We start from the raw sequence: 18,255 nt of genomic DNA on the forward strand, positions 1-18,255 counted from the left end.
TGGGCCTCTCAGATCCTAGTCTGAAACTTCACTTGTGGGATGGCTAAATAGTAGCAAGTCTAATGAGTCCTCCCACAAAGGCCAGAACAGCCCTGGAAAGCATCTGCCCCCTCATCCCACCTTTTACAGAGAGAAACCTGGGTTTCAACTAGCAAGTCTTGTGATTGCCTAGCAACAGAGATCATTCTTTGTTAAAGTTACAGGTGCTACTTGTTTTATCTGGGGGACAAGGTTACTCCCCCAGTATTTTGTTTGCTAGTTGGTTTTAGATTTCAAATTTTTGTGCAAACCCGCAAGAGGGTCTTGTCTTTCCTGGAGCATTGGACAATGTCCGTAGCATGTACTGGGCGGTCTGGAAGGGACTCCGACATGATCTGGTAAGCTGGGGCAGGATCTGGGTCCATGGAAGGCTCAACACGTCTGCATGGCCTATCACCTTCCCTGGTCGGTAGCACAGGCCGTACTGGTACTCCGCAAGGAAGATGGACCACCGCAAGACCCGTGGTGAAAGCATTTGTGGCGTCTGGCAGTCGGGGGCAAACAGTCCTAGCAAGGGCTTGTGATCTGTGTGCATTGTGAAGGGCCAGCCATACAAATAGTCATGAAATTTCTTTACCCCTGCAACTATAGCCAGACCCTCCTTGTCAATCTGCACATAGTTGCGCTCCGGCTTTTGCAAGTTTCGGGAATAGTAAGCCACCAGGAGCTCGCGTCCATCCAGCAGTACATGAGCTAAGACCTCCCCCACCCCATATGGTGACACATCGCAGGCCAAGACAACGGGCAGCCGCTCGTCAAAGTGCACCAGCAAGCTGTTGGAAGTCAAAGTGTCCTTTACCGCCTGAAACACTGAGGCTTGCCGGCAACCCCAAACCCATGGAGCCCTTTTGTCCAGTAGGCGGTGCAGAGGTTCCGCTACTTCCGCCTTGTGGGGAAGGAAGGCGTGGTAGAAATTGAGAAAATGATTGTAATTCCGCCTTGTTGGCCATACTTGACATGGACATTTCCTACTCCCAGTACTGCGACCTCCCTCTTCTGAAAGTCCCGGACTACGAAGGGGGATGGTCTCAACTGGGCTTCCCTCCCCGGGCACAGTTCCCTGAATGTCCGCACCGATATTACCGTCTGGCCCACCCCCGAATCAACTTCCATCTGGCAGGGCCTGCCCACTATGGGCACAGTCACCTTGTATTTTCCTGGGGAGAGCATGGGAAGCTGGCATACCTGGTCCCTCACCTTGGTGAGTGCCTGGATGTCCTCCATGAATGCGACCTCGTGGCGGTGGCCATCTTTCTGTCGCGGTTTTCAGCCAGGGTGCAGCGACTTTGTCCGACACACCCATGCAAGGTGTGTCGGCATTCCAGAACTTGCAGGAACGGCGCTCGTGGGCTTCCCCACAGCTGGCGCATCCTCCCATCAAAGTCGGGTCAGTGGCACATGACTATTGGTGCTTCAGAACCTGGCATGTCTGCAGTGCATCTTCCTTGCTGGAGTCTTCCGAATTGGACCTGCTGGGGGGGAAGGCAATGGTTTTGGGATAATACAATTGTGCACTTCATTTCTATTACTATATTGTAATCAATGCTCCCTGTACGCTGTGGAGTCTTATGAACACAACGTTCTACTTTGTCCATTACTGGCATTAAAGCTGTGAGCTACTGCATAAATTAGTTTTCTCTGAGGTCAGTTTTCCTGAGCTAAGACAAAAATGTGTGAGGCAGAGGCTAAAAAACTGCTAGCCAGCTCAACTAAGAACATAAGAGAAGCCATGTTGGATCAGGCCAATGGCCCATCCAGTCCAACACTCTGTGTCACACAGTGGCCAAAAAAGAAAGGAGGTTCACAAGTGGGGCTAGAAGCCCTTCCACTTTGCCCCCCCCCCAAACAAGCACCAAGAATACAGAGCATCACTGCCCCAGACAGTTCCAATAATATGCTGTGGCTAATAGCCACTGATGGACCTCTGTTCCATATTTTTATCCAAATCCCTCTTGAAGCTGGCTATGCTTGTAGCCTCCACCACCTCCTGTGGCAGTTAATTCCACATGTTAATCACCCTTTGGGTGAAGAAGTACTTCCTTTTATCTGTTCTAACCCGACTGCTCAGCAATTTCATTGAATGCCCACGAGTTCTTGTATTGTGAGAAAGGGAGAAAAATATTCCTTTCTCTACTTTCTCCATCCCATGAATACTTTTGTAAACCTCTATCATGTCACCCCGCAGTCGGCGTTTCTCCAAGCTAAAGAGCCCCAAGTGTTTTAACCTTTCTTCATAGGGAAAGTGTTCCAAACCTTTAATCATTCTAGTTGCCCTTTTCTGCACTTTTTCCAATGCTATAATATCCTTTTTGAGATGCGGTGACCAGAATTGTACAGTATTCCAAATGAGAAGGCACTATCGCTTTATACAAGGGCATTATGATACTGGCTGATTTGTTTTCAATTCCCTTCCAAAATTAGCAGTTCTGGAGTGGGCAAACACTTCTCTTCCACAGTGAAGACGGAGGCAAAAAATGCATTCAAAACTAACTCAACTGAGAGGGAATACTGATTGTAATATATAATGAAATAATTATACAGCTCACGGACCGGTTGCTAACAGGCCACGGACCGGTTGCTAACAGGCCATTTTGCTTTCTTGCATTTCTTTTTCTTTGGGATGGTGTTGATTGCTGCCTTCTGTACAATGTCACGAACCTCCTTCCATAGTTCTTCAGGCACTCTATCAACTCTAGTTCCTTAAACCCATTCTTCACCTCCACTGTATATTCATAAGGGATGTGATCAAGGTCAAACCTGAATGGCCTAATGGCTTCCCCAGTTTTCTCCAGTTTAAGCCTGAATTTAAGAACATAAGAGAAGCCATGTTAGATCAAGCCAATGGCCCATCCAGTCCAACATTCTGTGTCACACAGCGGCCAAATATATATATATATATATATATATATATATATATATATATACACACACACACACACACACACTGTGGCTAATAGCCACTGATGGACCTCTGCTCCATATTTTTATCTAACCCCTTCTTGAAGGTGGCTATGCTTGTGGACGCCACCACCTCCTGTGGCAGTGAATTCCACATGTTAATCACCCTTTGGGTGAAAAAGTACTTCCTTTTATCCGTTTTAACCTGTCTGCTCAGCAATTTCATCGAATGCCCACGAGTTCTTGTATTGTGAGAAAGGGAGAAAAGTACTTCTTTCTCTACTTTCTCCATCCCATGCATTATCTTGTAAACTTCTATCATGTCACCCCTCAGTCGACGTTTCTCCAAGCTAAAGAGCCCTAAGCGTTTCAACCTTTCTTCATAGGGAAGGTGTTCCAGCCCTTTAATCATTTTAGTTGCCCTTTTCTGAACTTTCTCCAATGCTATAATATCCTTTTTGAGGTGCGGCGACCAGAACTGCACACAGTACTCCAAATGAGACCGCACCATCGATTTATACAGAGGCATTATGATACTGGCTGATTTGTTTTCAATTCCCTTCCTAATAATTCCCAGCATGGCGTTGGCCTTTTTTATTGCAAACGCACACTGTCTTGACATTTTCAGTGAATTATCTACCATGACCCCAAGATCTCTCTCTTGGTCTGTCTCTGCCAGTTCACACCCCATCAACTTGTATTTGTAGCTGGGATTCTTGGCCCCAATGTGCATTACTTTGCACTTGGCCACATTGAACCGCATCTGCCACGTTGACGCCCACTCACCCAGCCTCAACAGATCCCTTTGGAGTTCCTCACAATCCTCTCTGGTTCTCACCACCCTGAACAATTTAGTGTCATCCGCAAATTTTGCAATGAGTAGCTCATGATCAGAGCCACAGTCAGCTCCAGGTCTTGTTTTTGCTGACTGTAAGAAGCTTCTCCATCTTTGACTGCAGGGTATATAATCAGTCTGATTTCTGTGTTGCCCATCAGGTGATGTCCATGTGTAGAGTCGTCTTTTCGGTTGTTGGAAAGGGTGTTCGCTATGACCAGCTTGTTCTCTTGACAAAACTTTATGAGCCTTTGCCCGGCTTCATTTTGTTCTCCAAGGCCAAACTTGTCAGTTGTTCCAGTTACCTTTTGACTTCCTACTTTGGCATTCCAGTCCCCTATGATGAGGAGGACATCTTTTTTTGGTGTTAATTCTAGAAGGTGTTGTAGCTCTTTATAGAACTGGTCCACTTCAGCCTCTTCTGCATCAGTGGTTGGGGCATAGACTTGGATTACTGGGATACTGAATGGTTTCCCTTGGATACGGACTGAGATCATTCTGTCATTTTTGAGATTGTATCCCATTACTGCCTTCCTCACTCTCTTGTTAACGATAAAGGCCACACCATTTCTTCTACGGGACTCTTGCCCACAGTAATAGATGTAGTGATTCTCTGAGTTAAATTCAGTCATTCATGTTCCTTTTATTTCACTGATTACCAAGATGTCGATGTTCAGTCTTGCCATCTCTTGTTTGACTACATCCAGCTTACCTTGATTTATAGATCTTACATGCCACGTTCCAATGCAGTATTGTTCTTTGCAGCATCGAACTGTTCTTTCATCATCAGACACATCCACAGCTGAGCGTCCTTTTGGCTTTGGCCCAGCCGCTTCACTCTTTCTGTGGTTACGTGGACTTGTCCTCCGCTCTTCCCCAGTAGCATATTGGGCTCATTCTGACCTGAGGGGCTCATCTTCCAGCGCCATGTCTTTTAGCCTTTTGTTACTGTCCATGGGGTTTCCTTGGAAAGGATACTGGATTGGTTTGCCATTTCCTTCTCCAGTGGATTGCATTTTGTCTGGGTTCTCAGTTGTGGCCTGCCCATCTTGGGTGGCCCTGCATGGCATAGCCCACAGCTTCACTGAACTGCGCAAGCCCTCTCGCCACATCAAGGCAGCAATCCATGAGAAAGATACATCACTTAATCCCATGCAAACTTAAGAACCATGCTTTAAGAGCCCTTGTCATCTGAGGGTAGACAAAGTGGCAACACAAGAAAGCCTTCTCAGTTGAAATACCTAAATTGTGGAATTCCCTTTCAAGACAGACTCAGTTAACCCCTCTGTGGCTGCAATCACACACTAAATAATGCACTTTCAATGCACTTTCCAACTGGATTTTAGATGGAAAGTGCACTGAAAATGCATCATTTAATCCCATGCAAACCTAAAATCCATGCTTTAAAATCTCTTGTCATCTGAGGCTAGACAAAGTGGCAACACAAGAAAGCCTTCTCAGTTGAAATACCAAAACTGTGGAATTCTCTTTCAAGACAGACTCAGTTAACCCCTCTGTGGCTAAAGTCACACATTAAATAATGCACTTTCTATGCACTTTCCAACTGGATTTTACTGTGTGAACTGGCAAAAGCTAGTCAGAAAGTGCACTGAAAGTGGATTGAAAGTGAATTATGTAATGTGTGTGATCGCAGCCTATCACTGTCTTCCACCAAGGTGAATACTTTTCTGGTTTAACTTTGTTCCCACTTTTACTCTTTTTCTTTTAATTGCTGGTTATCAGGTATGTACTGCTTTTAAAATTGAACTGTATTTTCTTTTTAACTGTTTTCCACTTTATAGGCCCTGGAGAAGATATTGGATTTATATCCAATGTTCCCTCTAAGCAGCACAGTCTTGTGAGCAAAAATTCTATTCTGTGAGCTACTGGTATCAAAGTCATGAGCTACTGCATAAATTATTGTGCTCTGGAGTCAATTTTCCTGAGCTAAGACAAAAATGTGTGAGCTGGAGGCTAAAAATCTGTGAGCTAGCTCATGCTAACTCAGCTTAGAGGGAACACTGTTTATATCCCATTCCCACCCTACACTCTGAATCTCAGAGCTGTCACAATCTCCTTTACCTCCCCTCCCCCAACATACACCCTGTGAGGTGGGTGGGGCTGAGAGAACTCTCACAAGCAGCTGTCCTTTCAAGAACAACTCTGCTAGAGCTAAGGTTGACCCAAGGCCCATCCAGCAGCTGCAAGTGGAGGAGTGGGAATCAAACCCGGTTCTCCCAGATAAGAGTCTGCGCACTTAACCACTACACGAAACAGGATTGAGGGCAGGATTTCTAAAAAGGAAGGAGGGAATTGATTGCCCCAGAACATGAAACGGGATAATCCTACAAAATCATTTCTTAATAATGACACCAGCTACTATTAGAGAGTACCTCGATTTCTTCTCAGCAACAACGTTTAATGCTGGCGATCTTACACCCAGTTCAGCTCCTTGCTGAACACCCCGTTTCTTCACCAGCCTCTCACAACCGCTCCCTACCTAACCCGCTTTAGAACAAGTTTTTGTAATCGCTTTACGCCCCGCTCATACACTCCCGTCTGGGAGACACGCTGTTGCTAGGCTACATCTCCACCGCGTCTTCAACCGCCTCAGAAACGCGGTTGCTTTAAGGGCGAGTCGAGCGCCTATTGTATGGATGCCCGAGCTTGAATTTGAATGGCTGGGTCGATGATTCCCACCCTCCCCTCCCCAAGCAATTTCTTAGTTTGAGTAAAAGGGATGAAGTCTGGATTGACCTCACATTAACGGAAATTGATTTTTCCTTTCTGAAGGATAGGGATCGGAGCTCGACTGAGGTGGTCTGGAGCGCGGGGGATTCGACAGGGCCCGGGAAACCGGTGAAGTGGAAAGTGAATACGGCGCCTGGTCCGCTGGCAGGGATGGCGTCTGTACTGGTACGAAGAGGACGAGGCAGGCGCGGGGCAAGACTATCTCCCCTTTCCATTGGTTGTTGTTGGGCATCCATTTCCAAAGCCTCCCAGCTTATAAGGGCGTTGTCAGTTAGACTGGCACGTCTGTTGTGACGAAAGGAATTTTGACGACTAACATTTTCTTCTAGCATAAACTTTCGTAGACTAGAGCCCACTTCTGCAGCTGCAGATTCATGAAGTGTTACTCAGTCAGTTTGTGCGCGCATCTGTGTGTAAATCTTCTAATTAATGGTACGACTTCATCTAGTGACGTGGGATCAGACTGGCCAAAACTTATGCTCTCGTACACTAGTCACTTTTAAAGACTAGCACCAGCATCCCTTATTGTTTTGCCTGCAACAGACTACTACAGTTATTCATTGTGTGAGTTGTTCAATGAAGGGAAGTTTCCTCAGAGCAAACTCAGATCTCTCGATCAGATGCTTCCCCCCTCCCCCCGTATCTCGCGCTGCATTCTTAACCTACATAATGATTAGAGCAGCATTTCCCGAGCATTTTTAGTGCTGTAAAGGTCATACCGGGGTGGAAAAAGAACACAAAACATTGTTGACGATTGAGTGTATCTTGGTCATAAGCATGCGCATTTTGAAGTAAGGGGATAATTCAGATCACATGATATGAATGACCAGTTTATTCTGCCCAGATTACATTGCTTGCATGACAAAAGTGTTATCTGGATTATTTATTGTGAAACAAGGGTTTTTGTACATAGACATTCAACTTGAACAGAGAAGGTTGTAGTGGAAAAATTTCTCCAAATTACAGATAATCCAAGAAATCTGTACATAGTGCAACCATTCCAGGAAGACAGGCCAATGAATCCACCAAATTTCACTGATTTATATCAATGGTGATGAACCTTATCTGCAAATATGCCACAATTTACAGATGAAGCAGTGCAATTCAAGTATGTGCTAAACTGCAAATGCAAGCTCTCTGCCCTGTTGCCTTAGGATACCATAGTTTTACTTCTGTTGATCTGGGGAACAGACAAGTATGCATTGGAGAGACTGGCAGATATACGAGCTTTGCTGTGGTAAAGTTTTGGTTATCCCTGATCATGTTCAGTCATATTACAAACTGAGAATATAAGAGAAGCTATGTTGGATCAGACCAATGGCCCATCCAGTCACACAGTGGCCAAAAAATCAGGTACTATCAGGAGGTCCATTAGTGGGGCCAGGACATTTGAAGCCTTTTCACTGTGCCCCCCCTCAAGCACCAAGAATACAGAGCATCACTGCCCCAGACAGAGAGTTCCATCAGTACTCTGTGGCTAATAGCCACTGATGGACCTCTGCTCCATATGTTTATCCAATTTCCTCTTGAAGCTGTCTGTGCTTGTAGCTGCCACCGCCTTCTGTGGCAGTGAATTCCATGTGTTAATCACCCTTTGAGTAAAGAAGTACTTCCTTTTATCATTTCTAACCCAACTGCTCAGCAATTTCATTGAGTGTCCACAAGTTCTTGTATTGTGAGAAAGGGAGAAAAGTACTTCTTTCTATACCTTCTCTATCCCATGCAAACATCTGTAATGTTACCCCTCAGTCAACATTTCTCATGCCTGCTGTGACTTTAATGTTGAATAGTTTTAAATTAGGTACTACACCTCAAGTAAATTGCAAAACAAGCTGCAAGTTTTGCCTCAAACTTGCAAAGGAAAAGTTCAGTGGATTAGTAATTTACCAACTAAGTTATAATAGACAGGATTGTGCCACTTTAAAGACTTAATAAGTTTTATTCTGGAATTTTATATGTGGAAACAACTTATTTCTTGTTTCAGTAAACTATGTTCCTATTTTATTTAAATGCTAGTTTTCTTTTTTTAGGAGGATCCTATTTTGATCCGTCATTTTAAAGGCCACAAAGATGCAGTAACCTGTGTTGCCTTCAGTCCAAATACTAAAGTATTAGGTAAGTTCTTTGCTGAAGCTCATATGAACAAAGGATTCATAGTCTTTTGTTGGAATTTTCATTGACAAATCTATTGTGTGTCAAAGTAAAAAAAAAAAAGTTCCCTAATGAAAACTCTTCACCGTGGAGTCTTTTGAATTCTTTGTCCCATAGTGGAGTAAGTATTAGGAAAAATCCAGTGCAGTTGGTCTGTAATAATGTGGTGAAATTGGAGCAGAAATTAGAGGGCGGCTTCTTCCGTTAGTAGGTGCCCTGGAATGATAGGAGAGCCTGCTGGCTTTAAGATGAGAAGAACTGAAATATACCTTCAATATGTAAAGAGTCTTTTGTAACTCACTTCTGGTTTGCCGGATGAAGAAGTACAGCTTGCTTCCTGTACAGATTGAGTGTTGAAAATTCTCAGTTGCTCAAAACATGGGGTGTCTGTTTCCTTATCTATAATATAATTGGGGAAATTATTATGAAGAATTTAAAACTCTGTTTATAGGCTTCCCTGACTGTTTTATCTCAGACATGCTCAGTACCACCTGCAAATTTGAACCAAGACAGATGTTTAACGAAAGCTGTTGACATAGCCACGAATGTATATTTCAGTTATCCTTGTGTGATGGTACAGCTATCCATAAAGTTAACTCCAAAGTAACTTTTGGTCTCCATAGAAAGTGTTTGTATGGTTGTTACTGCTTTGTATATATTTCACTGATACATACATTGAACATAGTTTCAGCAGGTATCTATGCTGGCCTACAGTAGAACAGTCTAGTAGCATCTTAGCGAACAACAAGATTTTCAGGGTATCTTTAAGATGCTACTGGATTCGAATTTGACTATACAGACATAGTTTCCTAAACCCATAGGAAGCTGCTTATACTGAATCTTAGACCATTCATCCATCAAAGTCAGTACTAGCCAGAAACTTTCCAGAGTTTCAGGTGGTAGTTTTTCACATTACCTACTGCCTATTCCTTAACTGAGATGCCAGGAATTAAACCCAGGACTTTCTTCATGCCAGACAGATACAGGACTACTGAGCCGTAGCCTGTCTCCTACATTACTGCCTCCTGTCAATTTATTGTATTGATTCTTTATAGTTCTATGACTGCTATGAAATTATTTTAAGGCTGAGTCCATTGTGTGGTGAAACAGCTGTGTTCCAAGAGTAATTTGAGTGCTTGGGTGGCACTTTAAATAGCTGTGTACATCTAGGGACACTGGTTTTCACAGGTTGGAAAGAAATCTAATAACACAGTGTCACAGTAGAACTGGATCACTAGGGTCCTTTTCCCTTAGCCCAGGGGTGGCCAAACTGTGGCTCGGGAGCCACATGTGACTCTTTCACACATATTGTGCGGCTCTTAAGCTCTCACTGCCCTGTTGGCTGGCTTGGAGAAGGCATTTGTCTCTTTAAATCACTTCTCCAAGCCGAGCCAGCTGGCAGCTTGGAGAATGCTACTTGGTCTTCTCTCCTCCCTCCTCTATCTATTTTTCTTCCTTCCTTCCCTCCCTCCCACATCTGATGCTCATGTCTTGCAGCTCTCAAGCCTCTGACATTCATGTCTTGTGGCTCTTACATTAGGAAAGTTTGGCCACCACTGCTTTAGCCTCTTCTGTCTCCAGCAAGAGAAATTAATGTTAGCTCTTCTTCTGTCAGTTTTAACTGTAACAACCAAAACATTTCTTGCATTTACTGGACAGTTTCATCCATTTCTTGCTGTAATTTTTGCAAGTATTAAAAAGGAATGTAAAATCCTAATTAATCTCATTATAACACTATAAATTATAACACCTTTTAATTCTTGGTTTAAAATCTCATGTGACAATCACTCCAGAAAGTTAGACTCTGTGCCAAAATTTTATAGAATGACTTTCTATTTTAGGAACGCAGAGAGAAGATAATAGGGGTGGGAATAATACAAATGGATGAAATTGTCCGGTAAACTTGAGAAATGTTTTGGTTGTTACAGTTAGAACTGACAGAAGAAGAGCTAACATTAATTTCTCTTGCTGGAGACAGAAGAGGCTAAGGCAGGGGTGACCAATAATATCAAATGTGCCTTTTATAATCAAACTTCTTAATTTCTGTAAATTGTAGAGATGCTATTTCTTTTTACCACAGAGCCTGGGTCTGATAAAATTAATTATGACTAGGGAAGCTTGGTCATCTCTTTAGCTATCTCTGGTGCTTTTATATGGTTCAGGGGAATTGACAATTATGTATTTTCCCCCTCCCTGATTCATAACAGACCATCATTTCCCCCCTTCGATTTCAGTCTGATGCAAATTGACATTTATATTAGATTCAGCATGTTACCCTACAATAACTCATGAATTGAAAGTAAAAGAATCAGGATGTAGCATATACAAAATAAAAACTTGGTCTATCTTATAATATGGTGGATGCAATGGTCCTGGTATGTTGCTTTTATAGTCAAGGGTGTTATGACTATTTCTTGCCAGCCACATCTTCATTGGACAGGTTTCTTATGATATGGAATTTAAGGCCAAATTCGAAAGCTTTCAGATTTGTGGGTCACATGGAAGGTGTAACCAGTGTAGAGTTTTCGCCAGATGGACAGCTGCTAGCATCTGCTTCTCAAGATAGGACAGCCAGACTTTGGATTCCTTGTATGTAAGTATTACTGAGAAATAAAGTTTTCCATTTCATTTTCTTTTACATCAGTTGCAATATTGAAAGAGCCTGAGATTTAGGGCTTATCCTTTTTTTTTGGTATTTTCTGGTAGAAGATATTAATGACAAATACTAACCTGCATTCTTCTGAATTTACCTGAGGTGCATGGCTACAGACTCCCATTTCATAGTGCTTGTTCTGGATATATTGTCAGATTAAATGAAGGAGATGATGTAGTAGTAGTAGCAGCAGCAGCAGCAGCATCAGCAGCAGCAACTGTGAAAGACTTTCAAACCCTATTCGCTTGTGTCCTGGAAGCTCAGCAAAGCCCCACATCTGTCCCAGTTCTCCACCAAGCGATGCTACCCTTTTCCCTTAGTCCCAGCAAAACCAGCTTCTCTTTAGGTAGTAATCATTACAACCAAAAAATCTGAAAGGCTATATCCTGCTACACAAATTTGTACATGCAGCACTCTGTATTTGCATTGCTGATTAAAGACTTTGCCTAATTGCTACCTCTCTTGCTTTGGTGTATGTATATATATATATATATATATATATATATATATATATAATTTTCTCATACCAAAATATTAATAGATTAACTATATGACCATCATACTACATTAAATAAAAGTTAACTTGTCTTGTTGCTTACATAAAATATTAAATTAAATGCTAATACAAATAATATTTTTCTATTATATCAGAAATTTCAACTTGAGCCATTAGATATTCTAAAATAGGAAACCAAACTATTTCAGAAGTATTAACTTGAAGAGGATTCTGTATTTCTGTAATAATTGTTTTATTTAACTAAAACAAGAACATAATATAGCATATGGATTATTGTATTTGCTTAAACATCCATAAAGCTGCACTCAAAGATCTGAAGACTGCTGGAGTGTTCTGCTCAAAAAGTTTTGCTTTCATTTGTACTGCTTGTCCCTCACACTTTGCTCTTAACATCTTCTCCTTATCTAAACTTATTCCACCCCAAACAATATTTTCTTCATTGAATTTATTAAAACTTAGTACTTAAGAGGTAAGGGGTTGCTTCTGGGTACATAGTTTTGCAAAGGAGCATTAGGACTGAGGTTTCTTTCTCAGCTGTATATGTTTATTTTAAAACATTGTTGCTGTTAAGATGATGCTGAATTTAGTGCAGACACCCAACCACATACATAGCCACTGCAACCCAGAACTCCTGAGCTCATGCGATTCGCCAGCCTCAGTTTCCCCAGCAGCTGGAATTACAGGTGCATGCAGCCACCACACACAGCAGGCAGGGGAGGCTGAGCTCAGGAGGTCTGGGCAATAGCAGGCTCTGCTGGGTGTCTGCAGTAAGTTTAGTATCAGAGGCCTACAGACACAAATTCATAGTTTTGAGAACTGCAAAACCAAGCACCTGTGACAGTATCTGTTGGGTAGAAAAATTACCCAAAATCTTACCAAAAGTTCAGGGAGAATGAGATGTTGGGTCCCTAATGAATGAATTAATGGAATTTGTTTATGAAACTTTTTAAACGTTGTGTGTATATAGTCATCATATACTATATAGTCTCATACTGCATAAGTTAAAAAATAATTCTTATCTCATGATGAAAACCCTTTTGGCTATAATGTATATTTAATAGAAAGCTATCTTTAAATAGATTTTTCCTCAAAATCTTAAATAGATCTTTTTTATTGAAAAAAATCTAATTTAAATTTTAAAAATCCAGTTCAAATTTTTAAAATCTGATTTTTTAAAAACTAAATATATATATATATTTATCCAGCCTGACTGAGCTATTTTATCCACCCTGGCTGTGCTAATTTGGTTGGTCCCTGAGTAAACATATTGTAATTGGGGCTTTTTTTTTTTTTAATAAAAAGCCCAACAGGAATTCATTTACATATTAGGCTACACCCCCTGACATCACTGGAAGTGCCATCACCTGTTCAGTAGGTTACTTTCGGCATATTGATACAAAACAGTACATTAGAGGGATGTGTGTTCTCACACAGCCCAATGAGAGACCTTGTTTCGCTCCCCCAAAACATGGCCAGAGAGAGAGCCATGTGTGGGACAGTGGGCAGCAGCAGACCCAGCTTCTCAAAGGAGGGGGCACTCGTGGGCAGCTCCATGCTTCTCACTTTCTTCGCAAGCCCGTTGGAGGCTGGAGGCAGCAGAGAGGACAGAGCGTGCAGTCTGGGAGCACATGGCTGCCTAGTGCCTTCCCTCTGCCAGAGGCCTTTTTTTGAGCTGGAGCCTTGGCCAACTGCATTCCTGTGCATTCCTGCTCAAAAAAAGCCCTGATTGTAATTGAGATTTGCTTTTTTGTACAAAGCTGTCATGTTAAAGAAACATGCTAACCTAGCAGGTCTTCTTTTGAAAATATAAATCATATTTAAACTGCAAGTTGAGAGAAAAGTGAATAGAACTGTAAACTTTTGATTTCTTTTACTATGTTATTGTAGGGCTAATATAGATGCAATTTTTATTTTGTTTTGTTCACAGTCATGGCGAATCCACACCATTAAAAGGCCATACCGCATCAGTCCGCAGTGTAAACTTCTCACTTGACAGCCAATACCTAGTAACTGCATCCAATGACAGATTCATCAAAGTGTGGAGTATATATAGTCAGAGTGTTTTGTTTACCTTATCTCAGCACACTCATTGGGTGCGCTGTGCAAAGTGAGTGTCTATATTTCTTATTTTTCTGAAAAGTCGAAGTTCCAATGTTGTCCTAGCAGAGTTTTTCTCTTTCTAAGACCTGCTGCACTCATGGTTCTTCTAGTGGCAATATGTTAAATGTGGAGTATCCCTAAGAATACAATGAAGCCATTTTCTCTGGGAGAGCTGATCTCTGCTAGCTGGAGATCAGTTTAAAGCGGGAAATCTCCAGGCCCCACCTGGAGGCTGACAACCCTATATGAATTTATTTAAACAGATTTAACAAAGCATATACCACTTTGATTTCTGAATTTATTAGGATAAATGCACCTGCCTTTGGTGGCTGCTGCTGAGTTGTAGCATGCAGACTGGGTTGCACGTGGTTGTTGCCAGGCCTGACCCCAATGAGTCTGCTCTGTCCCCTCCTACTGCCTTTTATTCACAGAAACTAAGGCTTGAAGGTTGGCAATATCATTGTAGTTGCCTAGCCACCCCACAATGGCTACTGCAAAGGACATTCATTTCTTAAGTGTACAGGTGTTGCTTCTATTATTTGGAGGGGGTGGAAATTAACCCTTCATGTTTTATTTCAGATTTTTTTCTGAAAACCTACAAACTTTCTCAAACTTGTAGAAAGAGCCATGTGGTCTATTCATGGTCCCAGTCTCTGGATTTAAGTATCCACACAGGTGGGGCCATGTTGAGAAGCAGATATATTGAGGATGATTTTTTTGAAGCAGCTGAGCTCATTTCTTGTGACTGGCCAACATCATAAGCAAAATCCTTAACTTTTGTATGAGTTTGATGCCTACATGTTTCATGATGTTTGATTATTCTTATGGTGTCATTCACATGTCAGTTTCCTCACTAAAACGAATGTTAATGTCATGCTTGGCTGCACCTGTAAAGATTAACTGTGTTTAGAATCTATTTCAACAGTTAAGTGGATAGTTGAATAGGTAGTTCATGACAGTTCCCCTGAATACAGCACTCACATGGTCAATTGCCTGTAAATCCAGCCCAGGTTTCTACATTATATTGTGATGTACTTCTTGATAGTTCTCTTCAGATGTTTGTTTCTGATTCTCACAATGTTCCCAGTGCAACTGGAACATTTTATTTAAACATACTTTTAACAGTGCAGAGTTATACCTGTCTAAATCCATTGAAGTCAATAGGCTTAGAAGTGTGTAACTTTGCATGGGGTTACACTGTCGGTGCTCAAGACAGTCACCCTCACCTCTATGTTGGAAGCAGTGTGGTGAAGTGGGATCCTTTGATCACTGTTGGTGGTGTTGTAAAGTCAGTCATAAATTTTGGGCCTTGGTATTAGATAACATTTATCAGATATCAGGTTATGAGTTCCTGCTTAGGCCTGAAGTAGTATTCCTCAACTTTTAGCGACATCTTGCTATACTGAAGATCAGAAGAGAACTATTTTTAATTTCAGTCCTATTAGTTGCAGCCATTGCTTCAGAATGGAAAACTAACACAGCACCTAACGTTTCTCTTAGTTTGATAATGTTAGGAATATATACATGATGGATAAGATTACTGATAGTTTATAAAAATCTGAATTATTTCCTAGATCTTCTGATTTCACTGAGAAATGGTTTCCTGTCCTAGATTTTATGTCATCTCACAATATGATTCCAGAGAAAATTAAATCTCTCAATTTAATATTTTAATCTTGTGTCGCCGTATGCTATTAAGAGGCTCTTGTTATTGCAGTTCTTTTGTTCACAGCTTTTTATCTGATGCTGTTAAATTGTAAATTGGATTTGATTTTTCTTTGCATGGTGATCACACAGACTCAGAGTCCTTGCGTAGTGCAGACGGCCAAGTGCTCCTCACAGACAAGGCATCCATACTGAACCGGTGGTCAGAGTATTTTCAGGTTCTCTTCAGTGCCAACCGCGTAGTTCAAGATTCAGCAATCCACCTCACCCCACTTCAACCAGTGAAAACAGAGTTGGATGAGATCCCCACCCTAGAAGAGACTGTTAAAGCCATCAAGCAACTGAAAAGTGGCAAGGCAGCAGGAGTTGATGGAATTCCACCAGAGATCTGGAAGCATGGGGGCACAGTATTACATATTCACAAAGTACTTGTCACCTGCTGGGAACAAGGCAAATTACCACAGGACTTTCGCGATACAATCATCATCACCCTCTACAAGAACAAAGGGGAAAAGTCAGACTGCTCCAACTACTGGGGGATAACCCTGCTCTCCATCGCAGGCAAAATCCTTGCCAGAATACTCCTGAACAGACTGGTGCCCGCCATTGCAGAAGAACTCCTCCCAGAGAGCCAGTGCGGCTTCAGAGCTAACAGGAGCACCACCGACATGGTATTTGTTCTCAGGCAGCTCCAAGAGAAATGCAGGGAACAGAACAAGGGTCTATATGTGACTTTTGTCGACCTTACCAAAGCTTTCGATACTGTTAGCAGGAAAGGCCTGTGGCAAATCTTGGAACGTTTAGGATGTCCCCCAAGGTTCCTCAGCATAATCATCCAGCTACACGAAGACCAGCGAGGCCAAGTCAGACACTGCAACGACCTCTCGGAGACCTTCCCAATAGGCACAGGTGTAAAGCAAGGCTGCGTTCTCGCGCCAACTCTCTTTACGATCTTCTTTAGCATGATGCTTCAAAGAGCCGCAGTAGATCTAGATGATGACGATGGTGTCTACATCCACTATCGCACCGATGGCAGCCTGTTCAACCTGAGGCGACTAAAGGCCCACTCCAAGACAATGGAAAAACTCATCCGAGAGCTACTGTTTGCTGATGATGCTGCACTCGTCTCCCATTCAGTATCAGCTCTGCAGCATATGATGTCCTGCTTTGCAGAGGCTGCCAAGCTATTCGGCCTAGAAGTTAGTCTGAAGAAGACAGAAGTTCTCCACCAGCCTGCACCCCAGGAAGATTATCACCCTCCCTGCATCACTGTGGGTGAATCAGTTCTGAAGACAGTCCAGCAGTTCAGCTACCTGGGGTGCATCATCTCCTCAGATGCTAAGATCGACAAGGAGATTGACAACAGGCTGGCAAAGGCAAACCGTGCCTTTGGCCGACTGCACAAAAGAGTGTGGAGCAACAAGCATCTGAAAAAAGGCACAAAGATCAATGTTTACAAAGCGGTTGTGATGACAACCCTCATCTACGGCTCTGAATCGTGGGTTTTATACCGTCATCACCTGCGACTCCTTGAGCGCTTTCATCAGCGCTGCCTTCACACCATCCTCAACATCCACTGGAGTGACTTTGTGACCAACACTGAAGTTCTCAAGCGGGCGGAGGTTACCAGCATCGAGGCACTGCTGTTGAAGACGCAGCTGCGCTGGGCAGGGCATATTTCTAGGATGGAAAACCACCGCCTTCCCAAGATTGCCCTGTATGGCGAACTCTCCACCGGCCATCGAAATAGAGGGGCACCAAAGAAGAGGTACAAGGACTCCTTGAAGAAATCCCTTGGCACCTGTCGCATCAACCATCACCAGTTGTCTGACCTAGCCTCAGATCGCAAAGCATGGAGGCACACCATCCACCAGGCTGTCTCTTCTTTTGAGAACGCACGCATAGCTGGTCTTGAGGACAAAAGGAGATTGAGGAAGAATCGCACTGCTACAGCACCAACCCTAAATCAGACTTTTCCCTGCAGCCACTATGGCCGGACCTGCCTGTCCCGCATTGGTCTTGTCAGCCACCAGCGAGCCTGCAGCAGACGTGGACTATTGCACCCTTCTTAAATCTTCGTTCGTTCGCGAAGCCAAGCCGAGAGAGATCACTACCTTCTCTATTCCAATAGCCTGCCTATATGTTTCATTAGTGTATGTTAAATGCTGTTCTAATCTTATAATGTTCCTATTTTTGTACTTATTTTGAATTCATTAAACTTTTTATTTTTTAAAAAAAGACAGATATGAAGTCTTATTTTTATTTTCCATTTCATACTTTTTCATTTTTGTATGTCACAGTGACTGGATGTGAAAAACTGGACAAAGTAGAAATTTGTCTTCTGCTTTAATAAGGATTGTTCATCCAGTATTCAAACACTGAACAATCTTTGAATTTATAAACTACTTACTCTGTATTGCCTTTCTAGATATTCACCTGATGGGAGATTAATAGTATCTTGCAGTGAAGATAAAACTGTTAAAGTCTGGGATGTAAGAAACAAAATATGTGTTGATAACATAGCAGACCGTGATGGGTAAGTGCCTTTCAAATGTTAAAATGCAGACGTGTTTTACTGATGACTTCAGTCCTTCTATATTTCCAATTGCTCTATGAGCAGGTTTCATAAGAAACTTGTAAGGGTGT

The 18,255-nt window shown here is 42.5% G+C and overlaps 1 protein-coding gene across 1 annotated transcript in view; it reads left to right on the forward strand.

Moving 5' to 3' along the window:
• Window positions 1-6,479: 6,479 nt before the first annotated feature.
• Window positions 6,480-18,255, forward strand: part of POC1B (POC1 centriolar protein B) — a 56,854-nt gene continuing 45,078 nt past the window's right edge. The window contains exons 1-5 of the mRNA XM_060245161.1: window positions 6,480-6,688; window positions 8,554-8,638; window positions 11,096-11,267; window positions 13,772-13,951; window positions 18,038-18,145. Of these exons, the coding sequence (XP_060101144.1) occupies window positions 6,674-6,688; window positions 8,554-8,638; window positions 11,096-11,267; window positions 13,772-13,951; window positions 18,038-18,145 (560 nt within the window). The 5' untranslated portion in view covers window positions 6,480-6,673. The remainder of the gene's footprint in view (window positions 6,689-8,553; window positions 8,639-11,095; window positions 11,268-13,771; window positions 13,952-18,037; window positions 18,146-18,255) is intronic.

Source organism: Heteronotia binoei, chromosome 8, assembly GCF_032191835.1.
Source record: "Heteronotia binoei isolate CCM8104 ecotype False Entrance Well chromosome 8, APGP_CSIRO_Hbin_v1, whole genome shotgun sequence".
In the NCBI taxonomy this organism is placed as follows: Eukaryota; Metazoa; Chordata; class Lepidosauria; order Squamata; family Gekkonidae; genus Heteronotia; species Heteronotia binoei.